Source organism: Acomys russatus, chromosome X, assembly GCF_903995435.1.
Source record: "Acomys russatus chromosome X, mAcoRus1.1, whole genome shotgun sequence".
Classification (NCBI taxonomy): domain Eukaryota; kingdom Metazoa; phylum Chordata; class Mammalia; order Rodentia; family Muridae; genus Acomys; species Acomys russatus.
The window spans coordinates 17236061-17260082 of record NC_067169.1 but is presented as its reverse complement, the minus strand read 5'-3'; the positions used below and the strand labels follow the sequence as shown (position 1 = coordinate 17260082).

Sequence of the window (24022 nt, the reverse complement as noted above, 5' to 3'; positions counted from 1 at the left end):
TTACCCAGATCCACAAAGTTCCATTGGACACTCCTATACAGACTTCAGAAGTGAGTGGGTTCAGGACACTCAAGGCTAGCCCAATCTGTGGGTGCTTAACTGTATATACAAAACTTCGTTGTGATTGCCTCTAACCTGAGTATCTCTTTATATGCTTGAAATCACCTCTGGATTACTTACAGTGCCTCATACAAGGTAAATACCTTGTTCCATGGGGGAAAATGGAATAAAGGGGAATCAACACTTTTGCTAGTTTTAGGCTTTCACACCATTAGCTGCAAGAGGTTCAAGGTTTAATTCTTTCTCTCTTTTGGGGGGCTAATTATATTAATTTGCTATTCTGCCACTTGGGAACTTAGCTCTCTTCTACCTCAGTTGATCTCTTTCTTAAAACAAACAAGAATTACAGTTTTAAAACTGCTGATCACACTAAGCAAAGAAGCTTGATGCTTGATTTTTTAAAGGTGAGTTTTAGTACGCTTGCTTCAAAATATTTTATTAACAAAAGTCTTATACAAACATTAAGAGAACAGGAAAGTATGTTTCACACTGAATAATATGCTGAGAGCATGTGTGTGGCTGTAGTTTCTCATTTCTCTATAGAGTTAACCAGCCATGATGGACTAAAGGGATAGAGTTAGACTAGATATTTTCATATATTTTGAAACATTTCAATGTTTGAAAAAGTATTGTGCCAATTTCTAAGGGCAAAGAAAGCACATAACAAAATAGACTTTAAAAATTACAAATGAAACTCTGTACATCAAGGGTATATTAAGGCCTTCCCATGTGCACGGGCACTATCTAAAAAGAGATGAGGAACTGCCAAGAGTGGAACAGTAGCATCACATCAAGTGTTGCATGTCTGGCCCATCTCAGCTTGCAGGATCATCTCTTCTTTCCTCAAGGGGAAGGTGTCAATGAGGTTGAAGAGAGTCATAGGTGTCACTAGGGAGACATAGCGTTCTTTGTCCATGCCATGCTTATCCACTAGAACCATGCTGAAGGAGTACAGTGGGATTCGAAGCAACAGCCTGGAACAAACAAAAAAGAAGACTTGTCTGTGTTATTCCTCGACTCCCAAGACTTTTAGGGGGCCAACCAAAGCCCTCTGGGAATACTATGCAGAGAAATGCTTGATGCCATAAGGGTCCTAATCATTTTTATGCCCTCAATACTCAAGCTACTCAAAGTGTAGATCATGGACCCATTGTATCATCGAGGACTTGCTCAGAAAGAACTTGCTCATGTCTGAACTTGTACCTAACACATCAGAATCTATTTGCGTTGTTAGTAATATCTCCAGATAATTGGCATTCAGAAGAAAAGTTGAAAAGTTCTGTTTTAGATTAATGTGACCTGGAAGAACTCAGGCTGACCATGCTACTATAAACCAAAAGTAGCCACATGCTATGTAGAACATGGCTAGCCGATTTAGGGAGCATTACTTTCAGAATGACAAGGATGATGATTATCACCAGAAGTATTTTACCACTCAGGGGACATTTGGCCATGTCTTAACACACTTTTGGTTGTCATAAAAAGGAGTTAGATACTATTAGCATTTAAGTGATAGATTTCAGAATGTTGATATATTTATCCTACAATGTACAGGACAGTCTTCTAGCCAAACAAAGCCAGCCCCAAATATTAAAAGGGCCAAGGTTGAAAAAGCCTGGACAAGGTAAATTTGATTAAAGTAACATTCAAGGTAACATTCAAGAAATTATAGTGATGACCTGTTAAGTGACTATTTCTGGAGTGCAACTGGAACTGAATGGGCTTATTTTATTCCCAGGCATTCTTACTTATTTGCTTATAATTGGTACCACAGATAATTTTAAAAAAATAGTCTGGCATGGTTTCAACTATGTGGTATTTTTCTACACATCAACATATGAGTTTAATCTATGTAGATGTTTTATATCAATACCAGCATTTTAAATAAGAAAGTCAAGAGGAAAGTAAACAGACAGCTGAGCCCAAGAAGATAAGGAGGACACTCACTAGTCCCTCCTGGTTTTGATCCAGTTGAAATGTTTTGAAGTTATGTAACAGGCAGAACATACATTGCCCTCTGAATTGAAAGTGAATTTTTTTCCTTTCATGAGTGGTCCCAAGTATTGCTTTTAATTGCATAAAGAAAAGGTAGTGACCTAGGTAGTGGTGCCACAGGACTTTAGTCCTAGCATTCGGGAGGCAGGGGCAGACAGATCTGTGAATTTGAGGCCAACCTGATCTACAGAGTGAGTTCCAGGACAGCCAGGGTTACACATATACAGAGGAGACACCGAAAAGGTGAGACGGGGGGAGAGATTTGGGGGAGTGATGAAACAGGTAGGTCAGTAAGAGATGGGGGATAAATTAGAAGAATATACAACAACACACATGTATAAAAATGCCTTAATGAAACCCATTCATTCTCATGCTAACTTGAAAAATAATTTTAAAATATCATTGCATAAAATATGAACTGATTGCTGTTCTCATAAAGCCATTTCATAAAAGGGGAGAATAGTTAATATTTTCCCAGTGGAAAGCTCTATTGCTAATCCCTATCTAGTGACTAGAAATCCAAAAGAAGATAATACCTTGCCTCTACCAGGAATCCTACAGTCTAAGTTTTTTAGGTAAGTTCAACCACAAGGGGCTCCAGAAAAGTAGAGGAGTGAGGACCTAACAAGGGCTCAAGGGAGAAAGGGTCCAAGCAATATTGTGGCTGAAGCTTGTAGATAGGATAGCTGGATGAACCAATGCATCACATGGTTTTACAACACTTAAGGGGCTAAAATGGTAAATCCCTGGGACTATTACATACATTCTTCTTGTACTTTGCTTAACACAGAATATGAAAAAGGACAACTGCTGTGGGAAAAAAGAAATGGTCAGACCAGCAACAGCCACAAGAATGGGTCCCACTGGAGCTGAGAATCCAGTCATCTCAGGGATAGGTGGTAATGGTGCCTCTCAGATTGTGGTTTGGGCGTGAGTGGTGAGGTTTGCAGTATTTCTGAGCTACATGATGACTGTCAGCAGATTGGAAGGAACTCTTCACGAATCATCTTCTTAAAAGTCTAATGATAATATAATTATTTTTTAAATATTTATTTATTTATTTATTTATATATTATGCTCCATCTACATGTATGACTTCACAACAGAAGAGGGCACCAGATCACATTATAAATGGTTCTGAGCCACCATGTGAGTGCTGAGAATTGAACTCAGGACCTCTGGAAGAGCAGCTGGTACTCTTAACCTCTGAGCTATCTCTCCAGCTCTGAATAATATGATTATTAAAGTGCTGTCCTTTTTGGTCCCTGTCATCATTAAAATAGATAGAAATTTACTCTGGGGGTGAGTATGACTTAGCTTACACATTCAAGTAGAAAAGAAGTGGAGGCAAAGAAGGTGAGTGTAACCTTACAACAACAGTTGCCCAGCCTATCATTTCTGTTGGTTTTCCTCAATAACATCACCATAGCCTAAGACCTATTTGAAGTTAATATTCTAACCAAGCTAGAGAATTTTCAAACTATTCTGGCATTCTGGCTCACTTTTTTCTTTCTTCCTGTTTTTGATTCATTGAGCAAGTCATGGCCCTTCCTTTTGGTTGGAATTCAAACAGAAAAATTACAGCATCCATCTGCCAAGGACTTTGTGCCCCTCTGATATGGCATACGAAAGCAGCATACAGCCTGACATGGAATGTGCTAGGTGATGCAGTTAAGTGGCTATCTCGTGTACTGTTCACATGTACCATCTTCTAGCTATTTGCTCAAGAATCACTCTTTTCTTAGAACCTCCTTGGCAAAATATTTATGCCAAAACCAACACCTTGGTTCTCCCAATGGGATTCCCAGGGAACTTGCTAGTCATACAAACTCTTAGGGTCTACCCTAGACCTATCAAACCCCAAAACATGGGGAGCAAGCAAAATGACAAAATTTTTATCCTGCAGGAGATTATGATGCAGGCTAGAATTTGAGAAGCACCACAAAATTTATTTAAGTAAGTTATTTGTTACAAATCTTTATCAAGCTACAGAGTCCTGTATTAGCCCCAACATAAAGACAATAAATCAATAGATATTTTCCCTAATTTAGATTTCTCTGTTCATTTTTAGAAGTTTAAAATTATATCAGGATTTTATTATTGTTGTATGTGTATACATCATGTGACATATCTGTGTCTACCATCTATTATTCTAAGAAAGTAAATTTACAAACTCTGAACCAACATACATACATACATACATACATACATACATACATATGTGTGTATGTCTATCTGTGTTAGAATGTGTATAGTTATATGACATGTGTTCAGATACATGTACATAAATGTGGATGTGGTAGCCCAGGGTTGACATCAGGGGTCTGCCTCAATGACTCACGATCTTATTCATCAAAGTCAGATCTCTCTATTGAACTCAGAGCTCGCTGATAAGGCTAATCTAGATAGTCAGCTGGCTGATGTTACAGATGTTACAGACAGGCTCATCATTCTTATCTTTTATTTGGATTCTAAGGATCTGATCTTGTCTTCATACTGATGAGGCAGGCACTTTATCTACTGAAGCATCTCCTTCATCTCCTACAACAAGTTTTGTTTAAGTATGATGGAAAGTGTGTGTGTGTGTGTGTGTGTGTGTGTGTGTGTGTGTGTGATCTAGACCCCAACTAGAGTCATTTGGGAAGAGGAAATCTCAATTGAAAAATATAAATCCATCAGATTGCACGTTCTTGATTTATGTTTGATGTAGGAAGGCCCAAGCCACTGGTAAGGGTACCACCTCTGGGCAGGTGGTCCTGTGTGGTATAAAAGTACAAGCAGAGCAGGCCAAGGATGGAGCAAGCCAATAGTTGGTGTTTCATTATAGCTTCTGCTTCACTGTAGCCTATCTCCAGATTCCATCTTGCCAAATGATGCTAGCTTGTAGCAAGGCAGCACAAAACTAACCAGGGTATCTCTCTGTGATATACTCTTAGGAAATTTTTGTGAACTTACTAAAACATCTTTGGCATAATTCACCAAATACTATTTCATTGTCTTCATAAAAATAACAAATCACTGTATTTCACAACCTCTCTTTAAGTTCAATTGTGATTATATGATTAGTTCTGGCCAATGGACTGGGGGTATACATAATGTATAACATTTCCAAGGTTAAACACAAAAGATTATGCTACAATTTAGGTGTTAAATGTCCACCAAGGGAAAATGTGTTAAAGGCTTACTTCTTAGGTAGCACTTCCTGGAAGATAGTAGACTCTCCTACCATGAGGGTTTTAGGCCATTTAGACGTCTCTCCTTGAAAAGAATTATGAAAGCCTGGTCTCTTTATCTCTCTGTCTCCTCACACTTGACATAAGCAATTTACATGACTATATGCTCCCTCTATGATAAGTGGCCTTTACTAGAGACTCAAAGCAATGGTGTTCCCTATCTCCAATTATAGCCTTTAGAACCATGAGCAAAAGAAACGTTTGCATGAGTTGCTTGGCCTGGGTATTTTGATATAATAACAAAAACCCGACTAATAGCATTGCTTGCTTTTACTCTTTTTCTTCCTCATTTTCAGAAATCTGAAACAGTATGGGTGTCTCAGATATTAATGCACAAGAAGGCTTCTGGGACCTGGAGAACAGAGATCTGTCCCCATCAGTGTACAAAAGATAACAGCTAAGCAAGAAAGGAAGATTTTAAGGAGTATTAGTTTAGCCTAATTACCCATCTCACAGTGGTCAAGAGATACAAGAAAAATGTAGGTTATTCTAAAATTGCCTTTTAGCTGTTGAACCTCACTTCAATACAACATTACTCAAGGCCTGGCTAGTAGGGCTCTAGCTTTCTAAGAAAGACAGAAAAGAGATACAATTGTTAAGACAGGAGTATGAGCAAGTGCCCTGATGGATGGAGAAGAAAAGAGATGAAGCCTGAAAGGGCTAATTAGTATCTTTCCTAATGTGAAAAGGGACTGCTGCTTAGGTCATTTTGTTTACAGATCCTCCTCTTACACACACACACACACACACACACACACACACACACACACACACACACACCACACCACATACACAACATACACACACTCAAAAACACACACAAACACAGACATACCACATACCATACAAACAACATACACATATATACCAGACACACACATACATACACACAAATACCACACCACACACACACTCACATACCACACCACACACACACACACACACACACACATATACACACTCATACCCCAGCACACATGCATACACACACATGTACATATATACATACACATACAATATACACACATACACAACACATTCCACAGACACATCTCATACTGCACTACACATGCATACACACAACACACACATACATACACATATACACACAGAGACACAGACATACACTCATACTGCACCGTACACACATGCACACATATACATATACAGAGAAACAAAAAGAGAATGAGAGGGGGAGGGGAGAATTTGCTTGGTTGTTTTGGTGGATGGGGAAGAAGAAAACAGTAGCAATTTTCCACGGCATAATTTAGTTGGACATGCAGGAACAAGCCAATTATCATGCTTATAATACTCCCAGAATAAAAGCAATTAAGCACTGAAGAATGCCTGAACTAAATACTGAATAGAATAAAAAAAAAAAAAAATCAGGGTGATTGACCAGATACAAGAGCATCCATGGCAAGAGATAAAGCATACTCACAGGGAAGGAAATTTAAGGAGAGAACGCCCGCCTACCTGAGCTGCAGAGCTAGAGCTGGAGGCATAATCTTTGCTCTGATCCTGCCGATGAGGGTTGGGAATACTCCTACCAGTTCCACCACTGTGACATGTCGAAGATCCAGGCCACACTGTGCTTGCTGGAGGAGGAACCAACAGGGGAGGTGTGAGTATAACTAAAGAGCTGTATACTGGCACCCCAGCAATGGTCTTCTTATGGATGCTTCTTGGCCTACTCCAAATCGTCCTGTAAACAGTTGAGACACTAAGGCTAAGCTAATGCCTAGAAAACTTATCTTCCTAGAGGAATTATACAGAACAGCCCGGCAGTGGGATTTTTGTAAACACAATGGTGCGTCTAAGGTGAGACTTCTAGATGGGGTGAGACTTCGCATGAGTCAAATTTCCTAAAAAGCGTTCAAGATGCCACCCTACCAACCCCCAAGGTTTCTAATTTAATTCTTGCAAGGAATTAAGAATATTTTCCAGAGTTCCCTTTTCTGCACTTACTTCCCACCCTCCACATACTCCTGCCCTATGCTTCCTATACCTAAACCCTGAGAAAACAAGAATAAAATGCTCCTGAGCTCGTAGTTGGCCTTTGGCAAGAGGCTTGGGAATGTGGATCAGTCAACTACATGTTAGACGGTCTCACCAGAAGTAGCAGTGACAATCAAAGACCCCCACCTCCGGCCAAAAAACTTAACAGAGGATATATAGGATAAATCTAATTGAATGGGGAAAACAATTTTAAACACTGCGTTGTTTCAACTCTCCTGTATGAAGTGACACAATTATTACTAAGCCAACCAAGGCTTCCTTGGTGAGTGGACAAATATAAGAATATCTAGATCCAAAATGCTATAGTAACAAGATAATTAACAACTTAGCAAGGGCCTGAGGGAACAGAAATGGGCTAAGGCAGAGGACTACAAAAACTTCTCCAAAAGCAGCCATAACAAATGTACAGATAAATAAGTGTGGCTGTTGCCAATAAAATCCAACTTGCAAACCCCAGCAGCAATAGGCCAATTTGAGTGCATGAGGCAAGGTATAGAAATGTAAAAGAAAGGCAAGTTTCTTAGCTTATTCATTTTCTAGAGATAAGAAGAACTCAAAGAATGTGAGGCCATGCCATGCAGCTATGCCAAGGCTGATTAAGACCAGGTAAGTATATACATTTGTATTTTATGAGAAGCAAAGAGGTTGTACTGGCTGGTTTTATGTCACCTTGACATAAGCTAGAATCACCTGAGAGGAGGGAACCTCAATTAAGGAAATATCTCCATAAGATCCGGCTGTAAGGCATTTTCTTAATTAGTGATTGATGTCGGAGGGCCCAGCCCACTGTGGACAGGGCCACCTCTGGGCTGGTGGTTCTGGGTTCTGTAAGAAAGTAGGCTGAGAAAGCCATGGAGAACAAGGAAGTAAGCAGCACTTCTCCATGGCCTCTGCATCAGCTCTTGCCTCCAGGTTCCTGCACTGTGTGAATTCCCCTCCTGATTTCTGTCAGTGAGGAAGAGTGGTGTGGAGATGTAAGCCAAGAAAAGCTCTTTCCCACCTAAGTTGGTTTGGTCCTGGTGTTTCATCACAGCAATAGTAACCCTAACTAAGACAGAGGTGTCCAAGGGCAGGTAAGGTGATGAGGATTTAGGATACCGATTTAGTAAATTTAGTTCTTATTGCCAATGCATTTTGTATGACTCTCTACAGTTCATGGGCAACCTGTTTAGATGACCAAAAAGACTGAAAGAAAGGCTGGGAGTTATGCTGATGTGAATAGTAAATTGATTAAACCAAGAATCCTCTAACAGGAATTAATAATAGATCGTAGAAAAAAAAAAAAAGAAAGTGCTTAGCGTTCAGTGAACGACATCACTCATTGTTAAGCAATTTCAAGGCAAAATCAGGCAGCTTCTGGTATGATCATTATAGTTTTACCATCTCCTAACATGTAGATTGTCTCCCTGAGTGGCAACTAAATTCACGTCCAATGGAGTTGGTAAAATTCCCAAGGAGGGATATGGTGCCTAGAGTCTCTTGGATGCCTTTTGTCTTTTTGGTCAGTCTATTGCAAAAATAACTGATTGATTCAGTGTACACATATGCTGGAGAGGATCAGCAAAGACAATTGTTCTTTGGCTGAACCTGGCCAACATGTCAATTAAGCTTATTAGCAAAGACAGACAAATGTTAGTGGTTGGAAAATGATTGGGTTAGCTCTAGGGAGTCAGTGTTAATAAGGTTATGCGCCAGTACCAGACATGAATGACTGTCCCTAAAGTGCTGGTCCCTTAAACTCACCCTAAGTGGATTAGGCATTGAGTCTGGCCTTCGCTTTTACTGAGGTGCCTGTCTTCTTCCTGTTAGTTAGAGGTCTCCCTCCCACCTTGGCTCTGCCTCAAGGCCTCACCTGCAGCATTCCCAGCTGCAGTCTGTACAGGAGGTTTCGAGCTGTGGGTGTGGACACGATGAGGAGTCGCCTTTTCTCATAAAACTGATCCAGAAGTGAGGCTGCTGTTCTGACGCCAACATTGACATTCATAGCTGGAATCAGAAATGGTCACGTGAGTTCAAAAGCTCTCTCCCTAAGAGATGAGAATTCAAATGAAAGTGGTTGATTAGGAAAGTGAGCACATGAAGCACCAGTAAGAGGCAAATGAGATGTCCTTGTTTTCTCTCTCACTGCTGTAAGAAGGCTCATTAAACTTAGTGGCTTAGCCTAACATAAATTTATTCTTCTTTCAATACTGCCATGGAGAACACGAGTCAAGGTGGTTAAATTATAGTTCTGCCATGTAAACTGATAATAAATGACATGCAGCTCCACATGATTGGCTCAGTACACAGAACAGCAGTCTGGCCCTGAAGAAGAAATAATAGAAGAAAAATAAGAACAAGCTATGTAGGTTTTATGAACTTGGTGTTAATATTTCAAACTTCAGGTTTGTTTTAAAATCATTGTTCATTGCTGAATGTGGTGGCGCATGCCTATAATCCTGGCACTCTGGGAGAAAGAGGCTGGCAGATCTCTCTGAGTTCCAGGCCAGACTGGTCTACAAAGAGAGTCCAGAACAGCCAGGGCCTTGTCATAAATAAATAAAAAAAAGCCAGAGAAGCCTTGTCTCAAATAAATAAATAAATAAATAAATAAATAAATAAATAAATAAAAAGAAAGAAAAGAGAAAAGACTCACTGGTCTACTACACTGAATGACTGCTCTGTACCAACTTCTGGGCTATTGCTCTGAATGAGAAACAGTTCTTATCTCTAAAGTTACCTTTGGGGATCACGGTCTAGGACAGCCTTGGTCAGTATAAATAGACTTTAAATGACTGCAAAATTAAAATTTTCTAGTGGCTTCATTATAATCATACAAACAAATATGTGACCCAATATATATGTGCTTTATGTGCTATATGTTAACCCAATATATCCAAATATTTCAACAGTCAATTAATATTTTAAAAGATGGGATGCTTTATGTTCTTTACTGTGCTAAGGCATTCAAATTGGTGTATATTTTCCATTGACGAAACACCTGAATTTGGACTCATTTCAAATGCTTCATACCCATATGTGACTAGTAGCTACCATAAAGACATGAGATTATTTGACAAGGTACTCCAGGCCTTGGTGTCACAAAAATGGACATTAACCACTTAGCTGAGGAGTCTGAGACAAAATGTGCCTTTTCTGCTTTAATGTATGACACTGAAGAGCTTCATCCATGTGCTCTGAATGGTAGAGTTAAAGGTGGGGAGAGATATCTGGTATTGAAAAAAAAAAGAAGCAGGTAACTAAAGGATTGGTCTAGAGTTTCCTAGGTAGTCTAGATTTCACAATCTCAGGGACACAACAGAGAATTGCTGTTCATCTGTAAGAACTTCTGGCAACTGTTCAAGGCTTATCCTGAACCAGGCACTGCTCTATTCCAGCACTTAGTAGAAGACCACAATTAGGAGAAGTCTGATTTCCTCATTTTACACAGGAGGAAGGATTTCAAATACCCAAAATAGGCGTGGTTTTCAAGCTAATGATGCAAAACACGAATTATGCTGTCTAAAGACAGCAGGGTACTAGTGCTGAACTAGATCCTCCAACTGTGAAATAGGGGGATAAAGGTAAGCCAACAGTCTGTTGGCTTCTAATATCACTAAAGGCTGGCCCTGAGTTCTGGCCTACAGATAGTTTTTTAGAAGATGTGAAAGAGGGGATCCGAGAACAGGCAAGAGGAGGACAAGGAAGCAGGTGAAATGAGCTGTAGTAGGGACTTGGCACCCTTGTTCACCCACTCAGATGAGCAGAGATAACAGTGGATGTTATGATGCTCAAAAAATAAAGCTGCTTTTATACCTGCCCTGGAGTTGAGGGGGTTTCAGGTTCTGCTGCCAGCTAGAGACAGAACTGCATCCATACCTGTACAGGTGGGCTCCGTACCAGACCAAGCCAGATTGGACTGACATACTCGAGCAGAACTACCCTGAAGCTCATAGCCACCGATGCAGGAGAACTCACAGGTGGCTCCATAATTGTCACCATCGCTGGAACACTTCATGTAACCATTCTCTGGGGCATTGAGTTTGCCACAGCGTCTGACTGTAGGGGACACAAAGGCAGAGTAGCCTTAGCTTCAGCACTCTTCCGTAACCAGAGAAGGCGAGGCCCCAGCTTTGTTAACAAATTATCCATCAACTAGTGAGATGAGTGCAGAGGGAAGGGTGGTTAGTCTCTAATGTCCCATAGTGCTTACTGCCCATACCAATGAGACTCTTGAGATGGTGCCATTAGCCCCCTCATGTGACAGATGAGAAGACTGAGCTCTGAAGGGTAAATGACACTGACAAGCTGACTAAAATTGAAACACAGAGTTTTCAAAAACATTTTCTCAGGCAGCCAGGCATGGTTGCACACATCTGTAATCCCAGCACATGGGAGGCAGAGGCATGTGGTTCTTTGTGAGTTTAAGGCCAGCCTGGTCTACAAAGTGAGTCCAGGACAGCCAAGGCGACATAGAGAAACCCTGTTTCAAAAAACCAAATGCATAAATAAATAAAAATTTCCCCCTCAGGTAGACTGAAGGTCTGAAGGACAAAGAGCATAGCCTCTTAGTGGCCTAAAAGAGGGAAAGCTTAACCACTCAGTTATTGCAGCTAATTTGCGATATTAGCTTAGTGATGGAAAAAAATTAAGTGTCATTTTTCTTGGAAAGACAACTAGGGGCTTCTGTGAAACTAGTCCTGTTCCTTACATATCCTTACTCATACTAAAATCCAGGCATTAGGATGGATGCTTCCCTCAGCTTCATGAAGGCCTAATCCACAGCTGGCAGTAGGCCTGCTCCAGGGGACATTCAGAGCAGTCTGTCCTGAGGACCTGTTCCCTCTTCCCTTGATATTCCAGGAATGGACCAAGAACCAGGGAGCAACAGTCTCACCTCTTACTTTAACTCGAAACTTGCAAGTACCCTTGTTCTCGGCTCTGTCATAGACTGTGTACTCGATCTTGTGATCTCCTTCTGGAAAAATCGAGCCTGGAGGAAGGCCTTTTAGGATAACACTTAAGGAAGAAAGCAGAAATAGCCAGGATTATGCTTGTGTGCCTGAAAAGCAACTGTTGAAGTCTGAGTCTGCTAAGTCCTTTAACCAGAACAGAGGTTCTGTGAGACATGGGGTCCCCTGAGCTCTCCTCTCTTTCACAAGCACAATTTGATACCAGAAAAAATAGAAGTCCCCAGCTAAGGGGAGATTCATTCATTCGTTTGTTTGCTTGTTTGTTTGCTTGCTTGTTACTGAAGAACAGAACAGGAGCTGGGGGGGGGGTGGCTTGTTGCAGGCTGAGCCAGCATGTCTTCTCTGTCGGACAGATAGTGCAATGCTTTATAAGGATTACTTCAGAGTACAGTTTAGTTGGCCATTTGGCAATGTGGGCCTGAAACAGGTAGGATAATGTTCTTTGTGTTTTGTATCTGGCTCAGTGATGACCTTTCTGAACAAATGGTAACTTCTCTGACAATACTTGACTGTCCTAATACTAATAGTAAAAGCAAAATTTGTTGTTTGCTTTATATAAATCTTCCATCTAGCAGGCATGGCTTTATTATTTATTATTTAATGTAATCCTTATAAAACTCCTATTAGTTAGGTAGAAGTTGCCATTTCACAGGTAAGGAAATGAAGAGACTAAGGAACTTGGCCAAGATTGCACAGAAAAGACGATTATAGCATCTATATTCTTAGCTATTTGATGCCAACACCAGTAAGCATAACGTAGTCAAAGGACAGCTTTTGGTTAGCTTTTAACATAAAAATCTCACCTTCTTTCACGCTTCCTAGGAATGATGATAATGAGCACATGGAATTATCATTATCACCGTTAGGGAATGTTTTACACAGAGGTGGGACATACTTACAAGGCAGATGAATTGAGGAGTCTCAGGAAAGTGTTAGAGAGCACACCCCTCAGAGATGTCACTTTTGACTTTAAATGCCTTAAAATGGTTAGATAGCAAATGTAAATTCAGATAAACGTGAAAGACGAATCATTCAAATATGAGTAGCTGCTAATTTCTCAGAGACTCCATTTTGTCAGGAAAAATAATGGAGTTGCCAGGGGGAACTCAAAAGAAATACCTGTGTCAGAGCTTGCCACTGCTCCCTTCCCCTCAGAGACTATATAAAAGTAGCTCAAGAAAAATAGTGGGGAGGGGAGTCCCAGGATATGTGCTAGGAAAGCAAGGAGCCCAAGCATGAGCTAAACAGGAGACAAGTCAGCTTTCTCCGAACCCATTGCTACCACAGTGTCTTCCTCATGGTCCCCAGCCCCAAAGCCTGTGTGGCTGTATCTAAGCTGCTGGACCCTGGAGGCAGACAGCTGCACTGAACAGAGAGTCGGGGGCTACCGTGGTCCTTTTGTTCAATGTCAGAATTTTAACCTGAATAACAGGTCCTCCACAAAACCGTAAAGGTTTTAGATGAACGGGGGCACATGCTGACCTGATATTTTATGCTTTTGAAATTATTATACAAGATGTCAAGTTGCAGAAATCTAAGACCTGATTATATTCCAGGGGCTGAGTCAGACACTGAACAAGGCTGTAACAAGTTAAGGATAAATAGAGACCAACCCCCAATTCTACTATCTTGGACTTGATTTTTCTAAAATTTTATGTGTACACAGATGTATATGTGTGTATACTATAGACATATTGTATATTCGTGTTCATCTGTATATAGTGACTTGCTTTTTTCATATGGCTTACCCTGTAAACTCAATTCCATAATGTTTCTCCTAAGGGAGTTAAGATCTGCATATGTAGCAAGAGTTAAATACTTTAATGACCAAACTTTATCTTTGAGAAATTATAGTTGAAAACCCTAATCCTGTTATTTAAAGTAGATGATACGCTGGGGGTTAGTATAATTCAGGAATAAAATGTGAACAAGAAACTTAGCACCTCTTATTAGTAAATGTTATGTTAGTGCTAACAACTGTGTACAAAAATGTTTTGTCATGATCCCCGCAGGGTTAACAAGATTTTTAGAAACTCTACCCATGCCTCATGGTGCAAAATTATATAAATCAGAAGCATGTTATTGTCCAGAAATGGGACATGTGTCAGAAGGTCTAACTGAGCCATGAACTTTAATTGATAGATAAGCACGCTGACATGAAGTAGGGGTCTCCTGGGAAATATTGTGAGGGTACATTTCCAATGGTACATTAGAACAACATGTGACTGGCCTGAACTAATGGTGACTCCTCATTACTCAGCTAGTCATTAAACAGTGAATGCAATCACGCAGGAGAACAGGCTTGAGCATGGAAGGAATCAGAGGATGCCGCCACTTGGATGGATTACAAACTTTTCTAAGTATCTGACATGCTCAAAAGTTGAAAAGCAAAAATGAAAAGTTTGGGAACAGGACCAGACAACAGACAAGGAATGGAAAAGTCCTGCATCAAACCATAACTGTGGCGTTAACACGGAGAACAGTATTTGGCTTAGCATGGGAGACACAGAAGGCTTACCAACGGCTGTGAGGACTTAGGAAGGCCTGAGGACAGGAGAAGGAGCCCATTTTTGTAAGCAATGAGGGAGAGTAGACCCCTGAATTAGCCAGATGCATTCTATTTCATTTGTTTCCTTTTCTGTCCTGCCTCCCTATACTCCTTGTTACCTTTCTTCCCATCTTCCAGCAGTACATGTTAATTGAGTGCTCACTATGTGCCAGGTACAGTTCTTGCCTTTAGGGATAAGGTGCTGAATGTATTGTAGTGAAGATTATTAAAATCATATAAATAAGCTACGTAGTAGTATTGGTGACTAGAGGGACCAGGTCTGAAACATGAATAAATTGGCATATATACACCCCACTCTGGGTAGTAAAATGTTTCATATATAGTAAATGTTCTGACATTTCCTAAGAGACAACATAGGCTGATAATATAGGTCAGCTCCTGTGCTTTCCTAAAATGTACAAGGCTTCAAGGAGTGGGGAAGGGAGGAGGGGAAAAGAGAGGCAATAGAGGAGAGAGAAAGAGAGAGAGAGAGAGACAGAGAGACAGAGACAGAGAGACAGAGAGACAGAGACAGAGACAGACAGAGAGAGACAGACAGAGAAAGAGAGACAGACAGAGAGAAGGGAGAGAAGGCATTCCAGTTGCCAAATTTCATTTTTTTTTTTAACTTACTCAGTAAGAATGCCATCTGCTGTATCTCTTCCCTCTGGGGTTTCCCAGGACACTCGGACTGTCAGCTTATTGGGTTCAGCAATACGTTCTTTCACACTTGGGCACTTGATTCTAGGAGGTTCCAAATCTTGAAAAGGTAACCCAATCAGGAAATACTCTGTTAAACTGGTGGCCAACACTCAAAGTCTGATAAAGCAAGACATCTAGATACTTACCATTTGCGAGGAGATCATTCACTCTGAATTGCTCTTCTACCCTTTCTCTCCTGCTGAGTTTTAAAGAGCATTTAGGACCCACTAGCAAAACAATCAGGCCTGCCATCCTCTGCCCTGACTATATGTACTGGCTGTACACTAACTAACTCTACACGCTGACTTGGCCACAACACAGTTACTCAGCTAAAGCCAGAAGCCATTCAGCTTTAAGTGACAGATTTAAAGACAGTGTTGTAGAATACCAAGCAAAGGCATCATCGCCATCTTTGCTTCAATTCAGTGCAACAAACCTTTCATGGTTGCCAATTTTCTCCAAGGGTGTCATTCCAAGTGATGGCATGGGAGGTGCAAATGAATCTGATGCTAAAAATTTATCAGAGTCTACAGTGTATTGGAGTGTGTATCTCATCACAAATCACACATAACAGGAGACAGAGGACAGCGCTGTTATGGACAGGGCAAGCTTGAATGCCATGGATGTGTAATGGAGCTATCTCTCTCAGTTTATGTATGTTCACACCGAGACTCACAGGGTTTAGGTGCAGTATTTAAGTTACTCCACCCTTTCCCCAGCAAGACATGTTGATAAAAGGGGGTGGAAATAAATGAGATGTTAATTCTACATTGGGTTGTGTTGCCTGTAATCAAAGCTGAAGTGCAATCCCAGGAGGAAATTATAAAGTTTACCAGTTCTCCTTGATGCCACGCAGGTAGGGAATAGATTTAAAGACAGCTTGCGCCAGTCAGCTTTGCATTGCTTCACATATCAGCCAATAATTATCTAAATGCTATTACAACCCGGGTGGAAATTAAATATCCTCTGTGATACTGAATCACATCTCTCAGAGATTAAATGCAACAAGTAAATGCCCTCAAATACTTTCCCCTGTATCTTTTCTAAGGATTTCTCATTTTATATAGTGTAAAAAAATTATGAATATTGGACATTAACTCAAATAATAACCTTTAGTTACCCAAATTTGCTTTCATTCTATGTCAAGCTTCAACGTACTATGAATTCATAGCCTTATTGCATATTGCACTGATCTTAAATTGACTATCATGTTTCATTGAATTTAAGTCATGATCAACTATAAGATGCATCCCTACACAGGCAGAGTTGACGGCCAAACTCTGCCAAGAAAGGGTAAGCAAGTCCTCAATAGTTCCTGCCTCACAAATATGTCTGTCAGATATATTGGGCCAGAAGGCTGAAGATGATGCTCCAATGTTTTAGAGAATTGTGGGCGACTCTCCAGGCAGCAAACTGTCTGTTTTTTTTTTTTTTTTTTAATTTGGAAGCTGCTTATCTGCATTTCCTGTATACTCAGGTAATTAATTCTACTCCTTCTCAAGTCTCTGATGGGGTTGAAGACCCAAATAGTTTAGTTTCACAATTAAGCTTAGTTGTGTAAGGGTTAAGATGATTTTAGGTCTAGATAGATGTTTTCAGTGATAGAGACGAGATATGATAGATACTGAGTTACATTCAGAATTTTAGACTCGCTGATGCAGCAAAATGTTTTCTTCAAGGTTGCCAAATACAAACAGCCAAAACACTATGAATGTAACCTGAATAAAATTCCTGATTGTTCTGTGGTTCTTCTTGCTGTATGTAGCTTATTTTATATATGTTTACTAATATAAATATGTATAAGAAAGAAATTAAAGAATGAAAAAACTATAAAAACAAGAAAACATAATAGCTAGAGCCTACCATTGTATCTTGTTATATAATAAATAAGTACAAAATGTTAAAGAAAAATGTGTTAAAGGAAAAAAGATTCATCCTGGCTCCAGCATCATTAAAATGTGAAAGCTATGCCCTAAGGACTGACAAAAGAATGTATATGAGTCACAATGAGTTCAAATACTAGGTTCCTTAAAATAATCCCCCACCTATTTTTCTATTCTAATTAACAGAAGACATGCTTTCATAACTCAGGTGAACATTTCAAAGTCTTTGCTGAATCAGAAAGACAACTGGTGAATATCTGCTGCCCACCAGTCAGAGAGCTGACAATTGCTTTTCAGAAAATATGCTTATGTAAAAGGTAAAGCACAGAAAAAAGAGGTGTGGCCAGCTTATTGATTTCCATGCAAAATTACTTCGTGTGTCATCATTTATAAGAACAAAGAGAGATTCTTGGTCTCTGCATCAGGTAGACTAAATGTGAACGGCACACTGTTCTCCTTGTCAACTAGGTGAACTGACAATACAAACAAATACACGATAAAGCAGGTTACAGGGAGGGGGTATGGAGAGTCTCAGAGATTCCCAAAGACAGCTTGTGTCTGTCTAACAATGTCAAATGTGGCCCAGTTTTCAGAAAGAGAGTGTCTCAAAACACAAAACAAATAAAAGTCATACCACATAGGAAGTAATATTACCTTTTTTCTTGTTTTGTTTTTTTTTTGTTTGTTTGTTTGTTTGTTTTGTTTTTGTTTTCGGAGACAGGGTTTCTCTGTGTAATCATGGCTGCCCTGGATTTGCTTTATAGGCCAGGCTGTCCTCAAACAGACAGAGATCTGCCTGCCTCTGTCTTCCAGAGTGCTGGATTAAAAATGAAAGTAATAGTTTCTGAACCCCTTGTGCTCAACCCATCCTACGTGATTTAGTCATGTTAAGTAAATGACTAAATAATACTATTAGCATCCCCATTTATAGACTGCAAAGAATGTCTTCTTTTGGAATTTCCTTGAGGTCTGCTATTTAAAGATACAATGGCATATTTTAAATGTATTTTAAGAACTCAAATGCTCCTTTCCATTTGTGGGTGTGTTGTTGTTGTTGTTTTGACCTGGTGTTTCCATCCAGTGCTTTTTAGATTGTTTACCACAGGGTATAAATCCTCAAAGAGCATCAAAAAGACTGGATTCTAAAGTCTCCTTAAACAACTGCCCTCTCTCTCAATTGATCAGACCAGACTGTGGATCAGCTGATGCTCCAGAGAGCTATGCTTATTATTTCTACCCATGGACACCATAGCTTCTTATAGGATAGGATACATTTCCATGAATAAAATAGAAAAGGTTACTACAGAAACATAATCGCTATTCCCCTTGAAGTCCAGATGCCCCCAAAGGCACTTCTTGTGTGGAAACCCTGAAGTCTCTGTGAAGGTCCCTTTCTCAGTTCTCTGTCCCATTCATTTGAGATATTTGCCAAACCACATCCCTTCTCTGTGTTTTACTTTCCTTTCTGAGTAGAAAATACAAGAATCAAATCTATTGTACTGTATCAACGTTGGAAGCAGAACGATTTACCCAGGAATCTTTAACATGTTCAACCATACAGGGGCTTGAAGTAAGGAAGAGGTCCACAGGGACAATAATGTCTCAGTCAACAACTAACAATAAACTCAAGAGTCCTCTGTCAGTTTCAGACCTAGGCTATTGGTACAGAATCTGGCACCTTCAGATTTCACTAGTTTGGAAGCAGTTACCATGTAAAGCAACTCAAATGGTGTTAGTTCATTGGTGGGAGGTAACAAACAAACAAAAACCAGAGGGCGGGGGGGCGGGGGAGAAGAGGGAAAGACTGAGTTAGACTCTAGTCAATTCAGCTTTCCTGAGTTGCAGTACTTTATATGTTCAGGACGCCCATCTTGGACCCTCCAGTCCCTTAATCATTATCACCTGAGGCATTATTCTGGCTAGCAGAAGGGCAACCATCCCCACAGAATGCCACCCACATTTCAGCTCAGGGTGTCCCTTTGATCGATCATTTGCTGTTTGAAACCATTTAGTTCTGGCCTGTGCCACAACAGACGAGCGAGACAAACATGAGAGTTTGAGGGTTAGAGGGAAGGTACCTGAGAGAGGCTGGAGGGAGGAAAAGAAGAGGAAAAAAGATGCAATTGTAGTTCAAATAAATGTATACTTTAAACGAATTTCAGTGATGATGGAGGCCAGAAACATCTATTTCTTGGGGGTGCACATGAAACAACTGATTGCCAAAGGCAGAACATGAGGTCTCTTTGAAAAGTTGCCCAATTTTTTCCTTTCTCCAGCCAGAGGGCAATCCCTGTGGATGCCTCTGGGAAGTGGTTCTATTTCTTTGGCACTAGAAGACTTCAAGGAACTTTCCAGAAACAACAAACGAAACAAGAAGGGAAGCAATGAGCAAGCGCCACAACTAAAGATGCCCGACCGCAAACTCATTTATATTAGAGTTGGCCACTAAAAGTTCAACTGTTCAGCTATAATGGTAAATGAGAAGAGGCAAACCAGTATTTCCATCAGCCAAGTGGTCTTAAAACTGAAATTAGATTCCTGATGGGATGTGGACTTGCCAGCACAGAAAAAGTTTTGAGAAATCTTCTGTAACAATGCACTGGTGCATTTATGCTTAGGCTTACTGATATCCATGGTAATGAAATAATGAATTGCAGCCCAACAAATACACCCATGGGTCTCTGGTTAAACCAAGACAATAGACAGCTAAAATGTCTGCCATCAGTTTCCATATCTTATGTCTCAAACATTTTTTTATTAGAAGAATTAACTTGGGTGGCTGAATCACTGTCCACTCTACTCTCTAGAAAATATTTTAAAAGGAGAGAATTATACCAGCTAAGCTGGTATGTACAGTGTCTTCTGTTAAAGTATCAAAATGGCTCCTCTCTTCATATCAAAAGACATTTGCTAATTTTTCTTTCTTCGAGCTTTTAGAACTGTATTTAATTTTTTCTTTTGGTTTTGAAATAGGAAAATGTTTGGTCCATAGCAGAGAGGTATGTCTACTCAAAATGTAGTCTTTAAATGAGTGAGGATTTGTGCTCATTCTTACTGTCCATTGACTTGTGGCACTTACAAATTAGCCAGACCGCAGAACTGACCACCTTGGAGTCAAAGAAAGCCCAGTCTTCCCATTCCCTCCCAGTTTGGAAGAGAACTGGGTTAATTTTCTCAGCACTCAGCACAGTTCTGGCCAAAATGTGCTGCTTAAGGTTTTGTGGAAACCTGGGACCAACTCAAGCACCACGAGTCAGCTCTGAAAATAGTGTGAGGCGCGAAGTTATGCCAGCACACAAGCAACTTATTAATAAAGCCAAGGGAGTAAATGATAGCTTTGGAGTCAAATTCACTGGAGACAAACTCCAGCTTGTCTGTCACCAAAATCACAGAGAGCACTGCCAGTTTACTTTATCTGTTCTTTTCATTTACCTTGGATCTCTAAGCTCTTAGGGACCTTGCACCTCTCGCTTCCATCCCCACCTAGTTGCATACACAATTTCCATTCCTCCAATACACTTGAACCTTGTCTCAGCAAACGGTAAGATAAACTGCCTAAAATTGGGGCTCATTTTTTTTAACTCTCCCTCTGGTCAAGTTCCAGGGCCATCTGGTCTGGGCTTTAGACATGCTTGTTGCTTTTTGAGAACAATCAGCATTTTCTTTCCATTGTTGTGCACAATCTGGAAATCTGAACAGTATGTCCCTCGAGTGCTCTGCCAAAGCTTGCTTAGCAGAAAGAGCTCTGTGTTTCTCCTCTCCCACACCATAACCTCTCCTCATTCCAATACAAAGGACTGGAGACTTGATTGGTTTCTTTTGGTTTGTTTTCAAGAGCGAGTTTGCACACTGCAAAGCCAGGAAGATGCTAGAGGTGGTGCCCTTCTGCTCTGAACACATAGACTTCGCCATGGGCGTGTCCAGATCTCATCCCCTCCCCACATCCTATCTGTCTTCACTGACCAGGAGTTCTTGGGGCTTATTCTCAACGAGGACAAGAGGATTCAGGAGACGCCACATATTCACAGAAAGGTGATTCTGCTGAATATTTTGATGGCACTCAACTTTGCTAATACTGTCCTCTTAGGACCAACACTAAGTCTTAATACAATATTTGTGTATATTCCTTTGTCAGCTAGGTGCCACACAGGTCTCACTGGCATGAGATAGAGGGCAGGGAGTCGGTAGAAGCCATTGTATTTCTATAAGCACCTTCAGTGAATAGTTCCTGAGCTCTTCCATCTCATCATCCATCATGATTTCAAGGCCGTGAAGAGCTGTGGCTGACACTACCATTTCACTGTTGTTGCTCGTCTAGTCTGTGATTAACAGTGGCTTCTCGCCACTGTTGCTGATGATAACATTACAATGGTTAATCTCGGTTGCCAAATTGATTACTTTAAGAAGTGACTAGGGAGTTGATGAGACACTCCACTGGCTATGCCTTATGTGGGCATTTCCAAATGTGATTAACACAGGGAAAGAGACACCCTAAATATAGGTGACACTATCCCATACTCTGGGCCTAGATGGAATGAAAGGTAGAAAAGGAGAAATCTAGCAAACAGAAAAATCTCACCCCTCTTTCCCTCCCTCACCTTCTCTCTCTTAGACTCTTTTGTAGATCCCTTCTCTCCTGAACACCATAAAATGATCTGCTTTGGTCTTCCCAGTGTGATTGACTGAAGGAAACTATAAACCAAAATAAATCCGTTCTTCCTGTGATTTGTTGACATCAAGCGTTTTATCACAGTAACTAAAAACAAATGCAAATACATTTGTAGTTTTACTCTTTCAATTTTTCCTGTACTTTTAATTTGATTCCTTCAATTATTTTTATTTGTGTGTGAATACCAATGTATGTGTATGCCATGTATATGTAGTTGCCTTCAGAAAGGGGCATCAGATCTCCCCGGAACAGACTTAGACACAGATATAAACCAACCACCTTGGATGTTGGGAACCAAGTTCAAGTCTACTGCAAGATTGGTGCACATACACTCTTGGATGCTGAGCCATCTCACTAGCCTTTCCTATGCCTTCATAACCAGGTCCCTACATTAAATTTCCTTGTTCTTGAAAAGCTTAAAATTATTGATGTCCTGATCACTGCCCAACACAAATACTTATCTAGAAGAAAAGAAGCCTGGGATAAATCTGGATTAATCATGTGAGAGTTTATTTGGGTCTGTTGTTTTTAAACAGATTAAAGTTATGGTGTAGGCAATAACTGTTAAAGGAGGAGGTTAATCACACTTCAGCTGATTCCTTGTCATAACATCAGAGTAAGAATGACATGTTGCCAATAAAGACAATGGACACCACTGCCATCATGGAAAATCTCCTAAGCCCCAGGCAGGGGTATTGTCTGAGGTTGGTCCTTAAAGGACAGCATCAGATTTAACTCTTGATCTTGAAGTAAGTGCCCCTGCTTCCCAGGACACTGAGCAGCCAAGGAATCCCTGTGTTAAAATACATTAGGAGACTGAACTAGGTAGTTTGCTGGAGAATGGGCAGGCACAGGCAGGACAGGACCCAGGTTCCTATGGTCACCTGCCTTTGGCATCCCAGGACCAAATCAGTCCCCTGAGTAAGCAACTTTAACATACAGAGCCTGAGGATGTAATCTCAGATAGTGCTCTGTGCAACATCAAGCAAGTCAAGTGACCTCTCGCTTTCATCCATATAAAGGTGGGGTTGGGGAGGTGAGTTAGGGAAAGTAGTTAGGGGTGAATATGATGAAATTCTCAAAGAATTAATAAAATTCTATTGAAGAGTACAATGTGTGAGACTTGTTTGGTCTACAGAGTGAGAATAGGTCAGCCAAGGCTACACAGAGAAACTCTGTCTCAGAAACAAAACCAAAAAAGGAACAATTTGGAGTTGGGTTTTAATATTCTCTAAGGGCAGGGCTTGGCAGCTCCCACAGTTTGGGTGGAAAGAGTCCTGTGCAACAGTGGGTTCTCAAGCACTTGCCGAGAAATTTCAGAACAATTCCAGTACATGAGACATTCAGGCTCCATTGCAGTTTTTACAGAAAACACTGCCCTAGAGCTGGTTGCCCCGAGGTCTAAAGAGATACCAGAATCCAAAGGTGGGTACTTGTTGCCTAGGTTTTCTGGATCTCATGACTCCGCCTTCCTAACTGTCCTCCTGCTGTGATGCTTCTGATGCAAGGACAGCAGTTTTGAAGCTAGAGATATGAAATTCCTTCCTAAATCTGAATTCCTACAGCAGGCTTTCCAGCTTTGGCTCACTCCAGAATCAGGCTTAGCTGGCTTCTAAAGAAGCAGATTGTTGGGCCTGACTCCAGAGTTTCTCAGCTTGCCCATCTTAGGTCCAGGGGGAATTTGCAATTTTCTTGAGAATTTCATTTCTTGGGAAATGCTGCCTCTAGACAGTGATCCTGGATCTCCAGGAGGAAAATCATCTGAGATGCTCCTAGAATCCTATTAGCTTCTGCCAGCTGCCTCCTTGTCAGGCTGGTTGAAGCAGACTCTCTAAAGTAGGCCACTGAAAGGTACCTTGGTAGCAATTACAAGTAGCTATGATGAGGATGCACTGCCCCTAGGCAAGTAGCTGTCAACGAAGGAGTTAATTTTCTTCCCCAGGCCCACTAAAAAAATGTCC

At 40.6% G+C, this 24022-nt stretch overlaps 1 protein-coding gene across 2 annotated transcripts in view; it reads right to left on the bottom strand.

Moving 5' to 3' along the window:
* Positions 1 to 224: 224 nt before the first annotated feature.
* Srpx (sushi repeat containing protein X-linked) overlaps positions 225 to 24022 on the bottom strand; it is an 87762-nt gene continuing 63964 nt past the window's right edge. Inside the window, exons 4-9 of one of the 2 annotated variants that reach the window (XM_051140996.1) lie at positions 15441 to 15567; positions 12184 to 12305; positions 11166 to 11345; positions 9160 to 9293; positions 6765 to 6886; positions 225 to 1034 (exon numbers count right to left, since the gene is read on the bottom strand). In XM_051140996.1, coding sequence (XP_050996953.1) covers positions 851 to 1034; positions 6765 to 6886; positions 9160 to 9293; positions 11166 to 11345; positions 12184 to 12305; positions 15441 to 15567 — 869 coding nt within the window. In that variant the 3' untranslated portion in view covers positions 225 to 850. The remainder of the gene's footprint in view (positions 1035 to 6764; positions 6887 to 9159; positions 9294 to 11165; positions 11346 to 12183; positions 12306 to 15440; positions 15568 to 24022) is intronic. The other variant, XM_051140995.1, reaches the window with a different exon arrangement.